The sequence below is a fragment of the Larimichthys crocea genome, unplaced genomic scaffold (assembly GCF_000972845.2).
Source record: "Larimichthys crocea isolate SSNF unplaced genomic scaffold, L_crocea_2.0 scaffold326, whole genome shotgun sequence".
In the NCBI taxonomy this organism is placed as follows: domain Eukaryota; kingdom Metazoa; phylum Chordata; class Actinopteri; family Sciaenidae; genus Larimichthys; species Larimichthys crocea.
The window spans coordinates 1-16,966 of NW_020854308.1; the positions used below are offsets into that span (position 1 = coordinate 1).

The 16,966-nt window shown below is 45.0% G+C and overlaps 1 protein-coding gene across 1 annotated transcript; it reads left to right on the forward strand.

Moving 5' to 3' along the window:
• Nucleotides 1-3,175: 3,175 nt before the first annotated feature.
• LOC104935806 (leucine-rich repeat-containing G-protein coupled receptor 5-like) lies at nucleotides 3,176-14,798 on the forward strand (the record flags this gene model as incomplete). The annotated part of the gene is made up of 14 exons (XM_027276221.1): nucleotides 3,176-3,244; nucleotides 4,429-4,500; nucleotides 4,836-4,907; nucleotides 5,788-5,856; nucleotides 6,469-6,540; nucleotides 6,752-6,817; nucleotides 7,061-7,132; nucleotides 8,161-8,232; nucleotides 8,758-8,883; nucleotides 9,009-9,178; nucleotides 9,857-9,940; nucleotides 10,156-10,399; nucleotides 11,038-11,192; nucleotides 11,273-14,798. Coding segments are annotated over 14 exons (2,062 nt in total), but the record flags the coding sequence as incomplete, so codon positions are not given.
• Nucleotides 14,799-16,966: the final 2,168 nt, after the last annotated feature.

Consider the following 16,966-nt stretch of genomic DNA (forward strand, 5'->3'; position numbering starts at 1 on the left):
GGTGGGACGTGTGGGTGGGGCAGAACGGCTGAGAGACAACCAGCAACTGAACGAGACTTTGGCTTCACTAAACGCCAAAGGGGGGACGCGATTCACAAAAGAACAACTTAGAACAAGTTTACCACTGTCCACATAAACTCTGAAATCACAGAGAGGGAGGCGGGGCAGCCGGAGGACATCAGAGGGAAAACCAGAAAACATTTCCCATAAAATATGCCAGTCACCAGAACGTGAAATAGGGCGCTGTGGGACAGTGCCGGTAAAGCGTTACGACCTCCCGACCCGGAGCCCAAAGGACAAGAGTGAGAACAGACGGACGATGACAGAGACACCGTCAGCAGGATCACAGGTCAGAGGGGGGTCACCTGAGCACCTAAAAGAGAAAGCATGTCTGGATATTAGAGAGTCAGGGGCAGATTAACCTGTGGTGTGTGTGTGTGTGTGTGTGTGTTGTGTGTGTTGTGGGTGTGTGTGTGTGTGTGTGTTGTGTGTGTGTGTGTATGTTGGTGTGTGTGTATAATCTGAGGAATGTGTGTGTGTGTATAGAAATGTTTCTGTTTTCTCAGTCAACCAGAGAAGCAGGTTTAAACACACAAACACACACTGCTGTCATTTGGAAATACTTCTTTGTGTGTGGCCCTGCTGGCTGTATGCTAATCATAATTACTATTCATGCACACACACACACACACACATGCTGCCTCTGTGTGTGTGTGTGTGTGTGTGTGTGTGTGTGTGTGTGTTAGGAGGTTGTGTACCTGTATGATCAGGAATAATAAACCACATCAGGGACTCATGTTCATCTGAAACTACAAACACAAACAAAGAGAAGAAGACGGAAATGAAAAAAATGAATTAATCCAACGAGTTCAGTCTTAAAGGAAAACACACCCAGGTTTTTAGAAGCACGTCAGCGTGGTGCTTTCCCGTCTCCTAAACCCGTCCCCCCGTTAGGACTTTCTGCTTCCAGTAAGAGAGAATGGTGGTGGTGAGCGGAAAACCCCAAATCCAGCTTTCAAAACATCCCCTCAGGAGAACAAGACCACCACCAAAAAGTAAATTCCTGAAGGGCTTAAAGGAAAACTCTAACTTTATTAAATGTGTTGTGCCAGAACCGGAGCTGGGCAAGATTCCATTCCATTGCATGTGCGCCGTGGTCACTGCAGTGATACGCGGCCGTTCTGTCAAGGGCCTCCGCTCGGCTCCGTGCTGAATTCAACGCGGCTGTTCTTATTTTTGACGTGAGCTGCATCAATTTAAGACAGAGCACCTCGAGCTGACAGGAAGCCAGGCACAGAAGCAGCACAGAGAATCCGGTGGATTTTCAAAATAAAACACCCCGTGCAAACTGACAAAAGAGAAACAAATGAAGTACGTAGCACATTTCCACATGTAGAGTCATATTTAGAAGAACATGAACCAGGAAAATGACCAAATCTGAGCAAGTAAACAAAGTCTGGAGGGAGAAACGCTCTGAAACGCTCCCGGTGGGTTTGAAGTCACGTGCAGGAAGTGAATCTCAGAATTGACTTTGACCCAATCACAACGAGTTTCCAACAGTCACCTGACATTATCTATAAGAGACATTCATGCAGGACGCCTGACGCCACCCACCAACACACCCTATGGAGCCTAATCAGCATGCACAATTTACAGCATGACATTACGATAATTAAGATTTCTCCCATGAGCCCCATGACTGACTTAAATCAGAAACCTCTTATCCAGCTCTCGTCCAATCATAACCTTCCAAATTCCATCAATAACAGTTTGGCAGAAAGCTATTGTTGTTACAAATTATCCTGTGGACACACACGTGTACTCACACACTCAGCAACCAGACTGAAGCAATTTCAATTTAATGGTATTTTCACAATGTGGCAACTTCATTCCACTGTGTGTGTGTGTGTGTGTGTGTGTGTGTGTGTGTGTGTGTGTCACCTGCATCCCAGAGATGGATCAGAGGACCTAATTGAAGCCATGTGTAGACTCGGAGAATGCTCTAGTCTCTGCTGGTGATGAAAGAGAAGAGCGAGGCACAGTTAAATGTTTCTTTAATAAACTGAAAAGACGGAAAAAAGATTAAGCTAAACATCAGGTTTGAAACACAAACATTTACATGAAACGCTTTCCCAGTCTGGAGCTGACATTCCCACAGCGTTGTAGAGCTGGTCTTTCTATTATAGAGCCAACATTGAGCTATCATTCCCAGTATACAGCTGGCATTCCTAATATATAGCTGTACTACCAGTTTAAAGATGCTATTCCCAGTTTACAGCTGCATAGATCTGGTGTTTTCAGTATGAGAATTCCCACTTCTAATACTACTTTAACTACAAGTTAAAGTAGTATTAGAAGTCTAAGGTTGGTTTTCCCCATCTGGAGCTAAAATTCCCAGTATAGACTTTGTATTCCTAGTCAAGAGCTGACAATTCCAGCACTGATGTGGTATTCCATCTCATTTCCATTCCAAACAGAGCAAATATTCCCATTCCAGGACAGACAAAATCCAGCGTAGAGTCGGTATTCCCAGTCTAGAACAGACGTTTCCAGTGTGATCTGATATTCCTGGTTTTCCAGTCTAAAGTTGAACTTTCTTTGTACAGATCTGGCTTTCCCAGTCTAGAATTAGTATCAGCAGTCCATAGCTACAACGTTCCTAACTTAGAATTGGCTTTCACAGTCCAGAACTGACCAGTGCATATTTAGTACTTCCTGTGGAAAGCTGACATTCCCAGTATATAGGTAGTATTCCCAGTTCAGAGCTGACCATTTCTAGAGTGGATCTGGTATCCTGGCTAACATTTTCATTTCAGTAGAGTATCTATTCCCATTCTAGGCTAGAGAAAATCCAACATCTCGAACTGATATTCCCAGTAAAGCTGGTATTCCTTTTCCAGAGCTGACATTACGAGTATATACTGGAGCTGCATTACCAGTCTTGAACTTGTATTCCCAGTCTAGATCTCACCATTCCCAGTACAGAGCCCATACTCCTAAAGTTAACGATTCAAAGCAATCAACATTCAACCTAATATTCCCAGTTTATGTTTAGCATTCCCAATTTAGATGTGACAGATGTGATGGAGCAGTGTAGAGCTGACACTTCCAGTACAGAGAAGTTATTCCCAGTCTGAGTGTGTGCTCTCACTTCTAACTTCTTCTTCTCTCTCAGGGATTTGAACTACAACAGTCTGGTCGAGTTTCCGACGGCCGTCCGCTCGCTCGGTCACCTCAAAGAACTGTAAGTCTGAAGCAACAGTACGTACGTGAGGAAAACAACACTCATGTATGCGGTGCAGAAGAAACCAGCAAACATCAGACCACCTTTCTAAACTTCAATCCTTTAAGCTGATGCTGAAAAGCTAGAAACACCTAACTATTCACCATGTTTGCTTGATTCACGTGACTCTCCATAAAACCTGATGGCTGATGTCATTCAGGTAGACACGGGAAACTTCCTGTTTACGTTACGTGTTTCATATCTGATGATGGTTTGAATGTCAAATCGAGCTGGGAGGCAAAAAAGGAAAGGAAGTTAGTGAACATAGAAGAAGGTTTAAAAACATGGTGGGAAGTACCTAAGTACTTTATGTAGTTTAGGTCCAATGTGTCAGATTTATGGGGCTTTACTTACAGAATATAATCTTCATAACTCTGTGTTTATTAGTGCTTAACCACCTGACAATCAGACTTTCATATCTATAGACACCGTGGGTCCTCTTCCACGGAGTTCGCCACGTTGAACCACCATGTTTCTACAGTAGCCCAGAGTGGACAAACTTATCGCTGGATCTGGATAGGGCCTTTTTTCCCATATTTTAGGCAACCATAGATTTTCCTTCAAGCTTGGAATGGGAAAACAAGGCTAGATGCCACCAAATTACGATCTCTGAATGCCCCTCAGACCACCTCCAGCTGAACTGCTGCTCCTCCCAGTCCAAACCGACTATACACCATGACATCAACATCGACACTGACTCTCAACCTTTCTCGTTGGTGGAACGTCCTACCAGTTCCTATCAGATCAGGGGCGTCCCTCTCTACCTTCACAAACCTTCTGAAGACCTCCAGCTCTTCAGAGAGGACCTCCTCTACAACACTACCAACAGCTGGACATGATACATCTATCCCCTCTACAACTGGACCCTAACCCTTGATCAAACACAAATGAAGTCGAGAAGATTATATTCTGTAAATAGAGCCCAACATGTTTGTCCTGTTAAAAATCAGCAGCTGTTTATAATTCACACACATTTTCTACAAACTACAAGTTCTACCAACGACTCACACGGCTTCATTTAGATTTATCTGGTGACCCTTTTGGAGGGGCCCGACCCCTCATGCTGGGACCCAGGTTGGGACTGTGCATAAACTATTTAAAGTGGCTCCACCTGTAAAATGCTGCTCTATCTCTTCCTGTTTTAGTGGTTTCCATAGCAACAACATCCAGTCCATCCCGGAGCACGCCTTCACTGGGAACCCGTCACTCATCACCATGTGGGTACCACCGACTCATCGCTCAAACCAGTCCCAACTCAAGGTCCACTTACTAAGATTTAACACCTCCGTGTCGGCCACAGATTCACGATGAAGACTGTGTGATACAGTCGAAAGCTCAGGACGAAGCTTGTTAAGAGACCTTGAGTTGGGATGGTTTTGTCAAACTGCTGAACTTTAATGCTTCATCGTGCTGCAGGTTCTGACTGAAGCTTGCTCAACTGTGATTGGAGCACAGAGCAACAAGGGGCGGGGCTTATGAGGAGTCAGTTGTTAATCAATATGCTGCCACATCTGTGTTATTTCACAATGAGGTGATTTTTGTGTTTTTATAGATTTTTCTACGACAACCCGATCCAGTGTGTCGGACGGTCTGCCTTCCAGAACCTACCAGAACTACGGACGCTGTGAGAGAGTCTGACACTGGCTGTTTATTTTCTTTATGTCAAAATGTCTGCAGGGAGAAGTGTCTGTTGTAAAGCAACAGGTTTAGATTCACTAAATGGACAAAAGTGTTCAGACGCCTGACCGTTACACCAACAGGGACATTCAAATACTTTAATATAGAGTTGGTCACCTTTTGCAGCTTCCACTCTTCTTGGAAGGCTTTCCACCAGATGTTGGCGTGTTTCTGTGGGAGTTTGTGTCCATTCATTCTGTAGAGCATTTATGAGGTTGGACGAGAAGGCCTGGCTCACAAAGTCCAGTTCCAGTTCATCCCAAAGGTGCAGTGTGGGGTTGAGGTCAGGGCTCTGTCCATGTCTTTATGGACCTTTGCTTTGTGCGCTCGGGCACAGTCATTCTTCCTCAAACTGTTGCCACAAAGTTGAAAGCATAGCGTTGTCCAAAATATCTTGGACACAAACCTTCACTGGAGATAAGGGGCCTAGAACAAACCCTGAAAACATCATCCCTCCTCCAACAAGAAGACAGGTGTGTCCAAATACTTTTGTCCATGTAGTGTTTCTGTAGGTTGTTTAAAGGAACATGTGAGGACGAGAAAGTTTAATTAACCTGTGTTGAAATGGCCACGTTTCCATCATAATTCATACTAGAGGCTCCGCTGAAAGAAATAGTCCCTAGAAATAGAAATAGAGGACATGATTTAACAGACGTCATGATGTTGCTTTCTACACTCAGTCAGTCCAACGTGCTGATTCAGTAATTAACCACTGCCTCAGTGAATCAGACACAAACTGAGTGAAAGAAGAAGATATTTTTTCTTTGTGTTCCCTCTCTTCGGCTGTAAAGAAACAAACACCAACTCTTCTCTCGTCTGTCTCTCAGCTCTCTGAACGGAGCTGCGGATCTCACCGAGTTTCCAGATCTGACGGGAACCAAGAGCCTGGAAAGCCTGTGAGACTCACACACACACACACTCTGTTCTCTCCTGTGTTGTGACCCAGTTTTCCGTGTCATAATAAACACCTTCTCGCTGTTTATTTTCTTGTATTTTTTCCATTTACGCTGGTTTGTGGAAGCAGCGTGTGTGTTTAGCGGTAACCTCACACTGAACCAGTCGAACTCTAACCAAACAAACCGTCACACATTCTTCAACTTGTCTGCCTTCAAATGATCCATCGCAGCATTACTGCACGCCTCCGCATCCTGTCGCAACACGGCATCGAGTTTATATAACAGCAGCAGCGTACATCTTTATTTCATCATTTTCTTCTATATTATAATCAGTTAACTCCACATGCACACCTTTTAATCCACCTGAACACACCATAGTGTAACATACTACACCTTTGATGCACCTGAACACACCATAGTGTAACATACTACACCTTTAATGCACCTGAACACACCATAGTGTACTATGTTGGACTGTGTTTAATACTCTACCAATGTGCCTTTGAGCAGAATGTGACCTGAGACCCTTTATTGACACATCTACCATGTCTTCCTTATGCGTGCGTGTATGTGTGCGTGTGTGTGTGTGTGTGTGTGTGTGTGTGTGTGTAGGACGATCACAGGAGCTCGGATCACGTCTCTGCCATCGTCAGTGTGTGAACAGCTTCCAAACCTTCAGCTGCTGTGAGTTCAGACACGACAGAGCGACAGTGAACGCAACACGCTGCTCATCGACAGACAAACCGAGGCAGCATGTGACCGCTGAATAAGATTCATTCATTAATTAGTCCATTAAGAAGTGGACAGGCATTTCAGAGCTTCACACCGTGATGCGTTCACTGAGTGTTGGATTTTCTTTGAAGCGTGATAACGACTGAGGCGTTTCTCTCCGCAGTGACCTCTCCTATAATCGGATCCAGACTCTTCCCAGCTTCTCCGGCTGTGAGAGCGTTCAGAAGATGTGAGTTTGACTTCTTCTCGAATCTGCCGCGCAGTCACTGTGTTCTTAACTGTTTCCATAGCAACCAATAAAGTACAGCCAGCTGTGAATTATGGGAATAATTAGCACCGCTGTTTGACCAATCAGATCGCTCTGAAACAAAACTGTGTGTGTGTGTGTGTGTGTGTTGTAAAACAGAATGATAAACGTGATGTAATGGAAATATCAGAGCTGATATTGTGTGTGTGTGTGTGTGTGTTTCAGTGATCTGCACCATAACGAGATAGAGGAACTGGAGGAGAACACCTTCCACGGTCTGATGTCACTACGCTCGCTGTAAGAACACACACACACACACACACACACACACACACACGCACACACACTCTCAGGGTCTGCAGCTTTAATTAGGCTGCAGATCCTGAGCAGTGATCCGAAGATGCCCCCTTTAAATGCTTCCAAATGGGAACACACACACAGATGCAGGTGGTCTGGTTGTTGATGGGACAGGTATGATGCCATAGTTTGGCTCAGAGTCAGAAAACTGCACAGAAACATGGCTGATACTAATCTAAAGACGTGGATCTGTGGACCTGAGGCGGCTGAATGACGCCTGGTTGCTCAAACAAACCATCTGTGATGACACCCACCTGTCAATCAAAGCGTCCAGGCTCTTAATCCTGCATAACTTTAAGCCTTAATATAACCTGAACAGGTGAGTTGTTCATAAATTCACCCTCAGTACAGTTGTCATGAACGGGGAAATTAGCTACAGAGACCAAAACTGTTTTTTGTACCAGGCTGTAAACATGTTTATTTCTGCTGTGAAGTTGGACATTTGGACATGGGGACTTATGGACACTGACTCACTTCTGGAGCCAGCCTCAGGTGGACGTTAGAGGAACTGCAGTTTGTGGCTTTATCTCCCAGACTCTGTGTGATCGAAACATTTCTAATAATTCTTTGTTGGCTGCTGAAGTCGCTGATCTTGTGAGATAAATATGGTGGACACACAAAACATACAAAAGTTTTTAAGTGGTGGATTATCATTTATAATCTGAGACTTGGACGTGACCAAAGTATTAAAGTAGCATTAATTGTAAAGTTTGCTCTGTCACGTCTTTCTGAACATGATGACTCGTGTTATTATACTATTATAGAAATAAGAGTGTTATAATAAACACACACGCGTTTATCCTGGATTAGAGACAAAGACCATTGCTAGTTTTGATTGAATCCACGCTGACACGGCAGCAAACACCAGCTCAGCAGGCCAAGCTCACTAAACTACAAGTCAGATCTGTCCACAGAAGGTCGCTGGTTCAATTCCCTGACTGCCTCTCTCTCTCTCTCTCTGTCTGTAGTGACTTATCGTGGAACAGATTATCGTCGGTGAAGTCGAACTCGTTCTCGGCTCTGCCTGCTCTGACCAAACTGTGAGTAACCATGACAACCATGACAAGATCTGCATGCATCACAGTAAAATGTGGGTCCCAACCTGAGGGGTCGGGCCCCTCCAAAGGGTCACCAGATGAATCTGAGTAGTCCTGAGAGGAGAAGACAACCCAGATAACAAGGCAACGTTGATTCAGGGTTGGTCTGCTGTCTGTGGATTGGTTTAATTAATGTTATTTCAATGTTTGCTTAATGATAGAACAGTGATTGATTTTAAGTTGAACTAACGTTGATTTTATGTCAATGTTATGTTTCAGTGTTGAGAAACGTTGGTCTGCTATCTGCAAAGTTCTGATACACAAATCTGTTTTGTAATTTTTGCAGTTTTTGTTAAATGTTTGACCCTTGTCGAGCTTTAAATCAAACCAGGTGAGTTTTACGGAAGATGTCTGTAAATGATGAACAGCTGCTGTTTCATGACACGCCAAAAAGGTTGGGAACAATTAGTTTAATCTTTAACAAGGCAAAGATTATGATGATTAAGTTTCTCTTTTCTCTCTCTGCAGAGACCTGTCATCCAATCAGCTGTCGTCTTTGCCTCTGATTGGTCTGCAGAGTTTAACTCACCTGCGATTGGCTGGAAACACACAGCTGATGGAGTTAATAACCCGAGAGGACCTGCCTAGAGTCAGGTGAACACACACACACACACACACACACACACACACACATAAACACACATGTCTGTCTCCATTGAGTCTACTAGAAAGCATTTAAAGGGATATTTCGCTGAGCGTGTGTGTGTGTGTGTGTTCAGGGTGATGGAGCTTCCTTACGCCTTCCAGTGCTGCGCCTTCGTCTCCTGTGAGAGGAGAGGAGGAGCAGGAGCAGGAGGAGGAGGAGGAGGAGGAGGCGGAAGTTCATCCTGGGAGAGAGAGGAGTCAGCGGATTCTCCTGGGAAAGAAACCTCCGTCCTGTCCAGCCAAGGTGACACCAACCACACTCCTTCACCTTCACGTAGTTTCCAATGTAAACACCAAGTGAAGCGACACTGGTCACATTTGGTTTGTCTCACTTTCACACTGCACTTCTGAAGGCGGACCAAGCCGCCTGGGCACCGTCATGCAGTTACAACAGCTGCTCGTTTGGGGGCGGTATTGCCCCAAAAAAATTGAAGAAGAAAACCCGGCTCAGCGATGGACTTGTGGGACTCTTGGAGTTTTGGGAATTTACAAGGTTTCAGGGACTGTTAGGATTGTGGGGACCTTGGGAATACTATGGTTTGTGGGGACTTGTGGGTATGTAGATGAAGACATGAAGATAAACAAAACGTCAGATTTGATGAACTTTCTTGTGTTTTCTTGCAAAAATCTTTATCTGAAAAGTAACTAAAGCCAATAAAGTTAAATAAGTATATTTAGGAGTTTTTCTGGGTTGTAAATTTAGGAGCCACGCAGGGCTTGAAATGATTAAATAAACTGATGCTGTAGATTCAATGTTTGAAGAGTTGATCCTGCTTTGTTCACGTTCATAATATCAATATCTGCCTTACTGTCTCTCTGTCTCTAGCCTAACTATGAAAACTGAGTCGTATTGTGATGAGTGATATTTCAAAGTAAAGGTCTCTGAAGACTGATGCATGCTCTTCTTGCTGTATCTCTGTAGTCGATCAGGACTGGGAGGATTTTCTGATCGAGTTTGAAGATGAGCCTAAACTTCAGCACTCTGTCCACTGCAGCCCTGCACCAGGTAACAAGCAACTGCAATCAAACACAGCTTAATACACAAGGAGTATACTTACATACATTGTACATCTAATACTTGAATAGTTGCTTATCTCTGCTAGACTCAAGCCATCTATTTAATCAGTGACATTTCAAAAACATGATATTAATATATACGAATACATTTACCAAAGATTTATTGATGTTTCTTTGATCGTAAAGTAAACTTATTTCGTTCAGGACCTTTTCGCCCCTGCCTCCATCTGCTCGGCAGCTGGTTGATCCGTGGAGGGGTGTGGCTCATCGCAGTGCTCTCATTGGTCAGCAACAGCCTGGTCGTCCTGTCAGTTTTCTTTTCCTCAGCCACTTCTGTGACACCACCCAAGCTGCTGATTGGTCTACTAGCCTTGGTGAATGGCCTGATGGGAGTGTGGAGTGGGTGGTTGGCTGCAGTGGATGCCTGGACATTCGGCAGCTTCTGGAGGTACAAAACAGAATCAGAAGGAGGAACTGGGTGAACCTTCAAGCGCAAGGACCTCTAGAGGACTGTAGGGACTCCGGGAATACAGTGGTTTGTGGAGACTGGAGACTTTGGGTACTCTTGGAGCACTGGGTACTCTAGTGGTTATGAGGACTTTTGAGATTGTTGGGACTTTGGGTATACTGAAGTTTGTGGGGATTTGGTGGACTTGAGGGACTCTTTGAAGACTTGGAACTGTAAAGGTTATGAGGACTCTTGGGATTGTTGGGACTTTGGGAATACTGAGGATTCTGTGGACTTGAGGGACTCTTAGAAGACTGGGAACTTCAGAGGTTATGAATTTGAGATTGTAGGGAGTTTCGATATACTCTAGTTTGTGAGGACCCTGTGGACTTGAGAGACTCTTGGAAGACTTGTTGTAACTTTAGGGGTTACAGAAACTCTGGGAATTGTGGGGTAGTTTGTGGCGACTGGGAATTTCAGGGAGCACTGGGGACTCTAGGAAACTCATGGGACTTCAGATATGGAGTTACAAAAGTTGACTTATTAATCTCAAAATGGATCCAGTTTTATTTGTAACGATCACTTTAAAGTCACGTATCTTGGAGGACAAAACGGTTCTTGGACTCTTCATGTTGCAGGTACGGGGCAAGTTGGGAGAGCAGCTTCCTGTGTCGACTGAGCGGCTTCCTGTGTGTGTTTGCGTCGCAGACTGGCCTCTTCCTGCTCACCATCGCTGCTCTGGAGCGATACATGGCCGCCGCTGCACGCCACCACAAAACCGACAGACACAACGGTGTGAAAAACACAACAAGTACACACAGGTGGAAAGTATTCCTGATGGCGTCACCTGATTTTACTCTGCTCTCTCTCCAGGTCGCTCCTCATCACCCCTCTCCATCCGTCTGGCCGTCTGTCTGTGTTTCCTGTTGGGCCTCGCCGTCACGCTGCCCCCCCTGGTGGCCGGACACAGTAGTACCTCCCTCTGTTTGCCGCTGCCTTCCTCCTTGTCCTCATCCTCCTTGGCCTTCACGGTCTCCCTGGTGCTCCTCGACTCATTGTGCTTCCTCCTCATGACCGTCGCCTACACTCGCCTCTACTGTAGAGCCAACAAAGCTCCACCCGCCGCCGAAGAGGAGGTGGCGTTGACTCGACACGTAGCCTGGCTGCTCTTCTCAGATTGCCTCCTCTACCTCCCCGTCGCCTTCCTCTCCTTCTCCTCCCTGCTGCGCCTCTCTGCCGCCGGGCCGGAGGCAGCAAAGGGGGTGCTGCTGCTCGTGGCTCCGCTGCCGGCTTGTGTCAACCCACTGCTCTACATCCTCTTCAACCCGCTCGCCCGGCAGGAGCTGGCAGCGCTCGCCAAACGCACCTGCGGGGCTGTGGGCGTTCTGAGACTTGGCAGGGGAGGAGGAGGAGGAGGAGGAGGAAGGTCGAGACCGAACACGATGGATTCAACGTACGATGAGGACGCAGAGAAGCAGTCATGTGACTCCACGCAGGCGCTGGTGGCTGTCGGAGGCATGAAGGAGGAAGAGGAGGATGAGAGAGGAAGGAGTGACACTCAGCATTCGGTGGCGTTTGCTCCTCATCATTAGACTGACACACAAACACAAATGTGAAGTTCTCACCTGCCAAATTTCATCTGACTCACCTGAACTCATCAGTCACATTCTGCCGAGACGTGACCGGAAACTGACACAAACGTATCCGGGACGTTGCGTTGTTGCGTTGAGCTGGTCTGTTACACAGAACCACGTGGGAAGTTGTTGCTGCAAGATAAAAAAACGAAGCTCATGTTTTAAATCTACGTTTTTTTATTTTAACGACCGCGTGACGTTTCCTCCGGTGCCACCTTCAGGACAAATTTTACATTTCACGCTGAGATTTTTTTTCTTTCAGCCTGTAGGGGGCGCTGCCACGACTTTTGGCAGGTGAGTCAAAGACTCACACACACACACACATATATACATACATAAATATAAATATACACTGATGGGACTGTGTGGTAGCAAATGTAGCAGAGCACGGTGAAAGAAGCAACTGACATGAAGGCGTTCACCATGTACTGTTCTGCTGCAAAACGACCAGAACTTTGCTTCTTCAGGACATGTTCTGCTCTCTGATTGGTCAGTCCTGGACTTTATACCTGAGGACACACACACACACACACACACACGCACACACACACAGACACACACAGGTATTACAAGTCAGTCAGCAGCTTTTATTTTGAAATATGACACGATTTGCAGCATCGTGTTACCAAATGTTCTACCAAATGCTGTTGAGCATTGTGTGTGTGTGTGTGTGTGTGTGTGTGTCCACAGCTAATATGTTTTTGCGAGTGTGTGTGAAAGCTGCAGCGTCTGTGTGATTTTTGTCACAGGGTCGATTCCAGAAACTGAAAACAGTCTCCACAGTCGGACGCCTGCTCATGTTTAATTATCTGAATTGTGACGTTGATGATGACGTCAGGTTGTCCACGTTTATGTTTCCTGCATGGAACAACACGAGCGTGCTCAGAACTATCTGAGATGTTTTGTAGTCCATCTTCTGGACTTTGTAGTTTTACGTCAGTAACATCCTCCGTCACATCCTGACGTAGTCTAGTGTGAGAGCTCAAAGCTCAAACGAACAGACAGTCCTGACCAAAAGTGTGTGTGTGTGTGTGTGTGTGAGAGAGTGTGTGTGTACATATTGTTGTAAATACAGGCTACTGTGACAATCCTATTTTCCTGTCTGTGTCTGTGAGCTTCTGAATGATGTTTGTGTGTTACAGCTTCAATTATACTTCAGGTCATTTCAGGTGTCTCAAAACCTGGACATAGTCTCTGTGACGTCCCCACAGACTGTCTAAAACCTGGACGTAGTCTCCGTGACGTCCCCGCAGACTGTGTAAAACCTGGACCTTTGTTTTTTTAGACACATGAAGTGACTCGGTGTAAATGACGTTTCTCTGTTTGTCGTTTGTTCGTTGTTGTTTTGTTACAAACTGTAAAATTTAAAGATCCTGATGAACAACAAAGAGCGGCGGTGACTAAAGGTCCCTTTACTTCGTGGCTTTCAGCCCGTGTCACAGTCTTCATCGACTGGACGTACAGGACGGCTCCAAACTGTTCTGTCGCCATGGCAACTGAGGACGACATGTGATGTGGCTCCAGAAAAAGACTTTAAGATGAAAGATGTTTTTTTGTGAATTTGTGTTTGTCGTGTTCAAAGCTTTCACGCTGACTTCCTGCGGGCGGAGTCTTTTTTTTTGTCTCCTCCCACAGTCGTCGTCATGGAAACATTAAAGAAAAACAAAGACTTAACCGTGAGCTTTGATCCGATGTTGTGTAAAATATCTGAATGTTTTCTTCGTGTTACTTTAGCGACGACGCGGCTCTGTGTGTGCTTCCTGTTTGTGATTGTTGTGAGTCTGCTGTGACTCATTCAGAGCTCATCGATCCTGAAACATATTCATGCGTCATCACACAGCTCGGTCACACTGCGTGTTTTCTCGTATGAAGGTCATCCATGAAAGATGAAGCATCTAATATTTGATGCAGTTTTTTGGAGGTTGATGCTCGGATACTCTTCAACGTGACACCAGGAGGACGTCGCGTATCACCAGTGGTTTCACAGTTTGACAGCAGTAATACCTTTACAGGGTGTGTTGAATCTTACATTTCAGTTTATTTTCTACAGTACATTAGTGTACCCCACTAGATGAAACTAAATCCTACACGCTGGACCTTTAATGCTGTTTTAGAAGTTCCCCTGTTCTTCTCTGGTACTGAATCCACTCTTGCAGCATTGATTCTGTATGCGTCACACAGTGTTACAGTCACTTTATTCAGCTCAGGAAGATCTGGTTTGATTTCTTGAACCTGTGTCAAATCTAGACTGATTGTAAAAAGCTTTTAGTTTTTATCAAAATTTAAATTTTCTCTTCATCTATTGTTCAAAACTATCCATCGCCTCTGGTTTAAACTTAGAATCCCAAGTCAACCAACTCAAGAACACTCAGCTTCACTTCAGCTGCGGTCACTCATTACTAATTATAACATCGCCTGCGTCAGAAACCAGGATCCGGCTCTTCCTGTTTCTTCAAACACAACAAACTTAGTCAGTTAATGATCTAATTAACTTTCTATGAGTCTGATCTCATAGAAACTTTATGAACCGGAAGAAGCGGCCGAGGTGAGTCACGCTGAATTCATGCTAAAGCAATCGCACAATTACCCAGAGCGAAGACGGCGAGCGTTGAGTCACTGTTTGTTATTTCTGAGGTGGTTTCTTCGACGCTCAGTGACTTCCACATGAACCACGACAGAAACGAATGAACATTTCCAGCAAACGGATTATTTTGGTTTGTAAGAAAACCTCCATGTCTGTGAAGTGAAGTTCCTCTAACGTCCACCTGAGGCTGGCTCCAGAAGTGAGTCAGTCTCCATAAGTCCCCATGTCCAAATGTCCAACTTCACAGCAGAAATAAACATGTTTACAGCCTGGTACAAAAAACAGTTTTGGTCTCTGTAGCTAATTTCCCCGTTCATGACAACTGTACTGAGGGTGAATTTATATACAACTCACCTGTTCACGTTATATTAAGGCTTAAAGTTATGCAGGGTTAATAGCGTGGACGCTTTGATTGACAGGTGGGTGGCTGTCATTGGTTTGGACATGAGAAATAAAAATGACTTCACCCGTTGGCATGGTAACGCTGTTTTTCATCCAGGTCAGCGATAAGAAACACAGTCGAGATAAGAAAGACAATGTGAGTGTGTGACGCCGAGATAAGAGAGGACAGAAGAGTTACTGTTATGTTTCCTTCACTGAGTCACACAAACGTTTAAAAAACCTTTCATCAGCTGTTCATTGATCCTCTGTATGTTTTAATGTAAGTCCATGTTATCGCTTTAATTAGCACCAGAACATTTCAAACATTTCATTCTGCCACGAGGTGAACTCAGCGGGAAGGATGTGAAGACGGACGATTGTGATCCGTCACTCAAACTTTAAAGTCTCCATCCGTCCTCTGTCCTCCAGGGTTCTCCTGGTGTTAGAGGCAGGTGAGATGAAACCATGTTTGACTGGACAGAAGACAGAAGACAGACGTCCGTCCTGTAGCACTTTCTGCTGGACAGACGGACAGATTCAGACGAGCTTGGAGGTGTTTCATTTGACACTGTTGAGCCATAAAAGATATACTAATATCAATACTGTAGATTACTTATTGTACATCTATGTGGCTCAGGACTCTTTACAGAGGGTGCACTGCCACCTGCTGGCCGAATAATGACACTGCATGTCATTTATTTCTCAGTGTCTTCAGCGCCCCCTGCTGCACAGATGAAGAGCCTGCAGCTGTGTGTGTGTGTGTGTGTGTGTGTGTGTGTGTGTGTGTGCATGCTTAAAGTAATACAGTACATGTTGAACTTCAAAGTAACTACAAGTACTCGAGTAGTTTGTTGACTCCAATGTCAGAGTGTAATTCCGCTGTGGTAAATATGTTCAGCTGTACTTGAGTATTTACTCTGATTACATTACTTCTGATCCCCAGCACCAGCTGATCTCACTGCCTAGTCCAGCAGCAGTCAGCCCAGCTCGGCGTCTGTCTTTCAGCCTTTTATTTCACCAAGCTCTCACCAACCACTAAAAGTCAGTCCCACATTTACTCTTGTCCGGCGGCTTCTTGCTCGCTCACTCTCTCCTTTTCTCTTCTTAGCTTCCTCCGTCAGCGTCCTCTTCACTCTCTTCTCCTCTGCCATTATGTCCGTAGAGGCTGCTGACTGCTGGGCCTGTAAACCTCTTCTCCTTCTTCTTCTTCACGTTGGTCTAAAACGCCTCTGGTACAAACACTAACACTCCCTCGGTGCTCTGAGCTCACAGCCCAGCTAACAAACTGAGCTGACATGAGCTAACAGCAGCTACTTTAGGTACATCGTGATGCACCTAAAGTGATACACACAGCTAACTGTGTGTGTGTGTGTGTGTGTGTGTGTGTGTGTGTGTGTGTGTGTGTGTGTGTTGGGGAGGAGTTGGAGAAGTCAGGGTTGAGTCGGGGTCAGGGTGAAGGGTTGGGAGATGAGAGGCAGCTTTCATTTCTACATTTGTAAAGAACACTTAACAGGATCTATTCAAACAACGAAGCAAAAACTTTGAGTGAAATCTTGTTTTTGTCTCTTCAGCTCAACATCACTTTGATCTGCAGCGCATAGACGCAGACTGAAACATTTATCACATAACTGCTGTTTAAAAAGAGAACATGTAACAGTTACGTATGTGTTGATGTCGTTCTTTTTTTGTTTTAAGATATTATTTTGGCCTTCTCTCTTTTTTAACACTTCAGACATCTGCAAATAAAAGTGTTGACGTGTGCAAACAGCTGCTAATCCAACCGCACGGTTAACAAGACTTTCTTCACTTAAACGTTCCAAAGTGTGGACGCGATTCACCAAAGTAACAACTTTATGAATCAAGTTTACTTCACTGTCCATCATAAACTCTGTAAATCACAGAGAGTTGAGGCGGAGCAGCCGGAGGACATCAGAGGGAAAACCAGAAAACATTTCCTCCATAAAATAT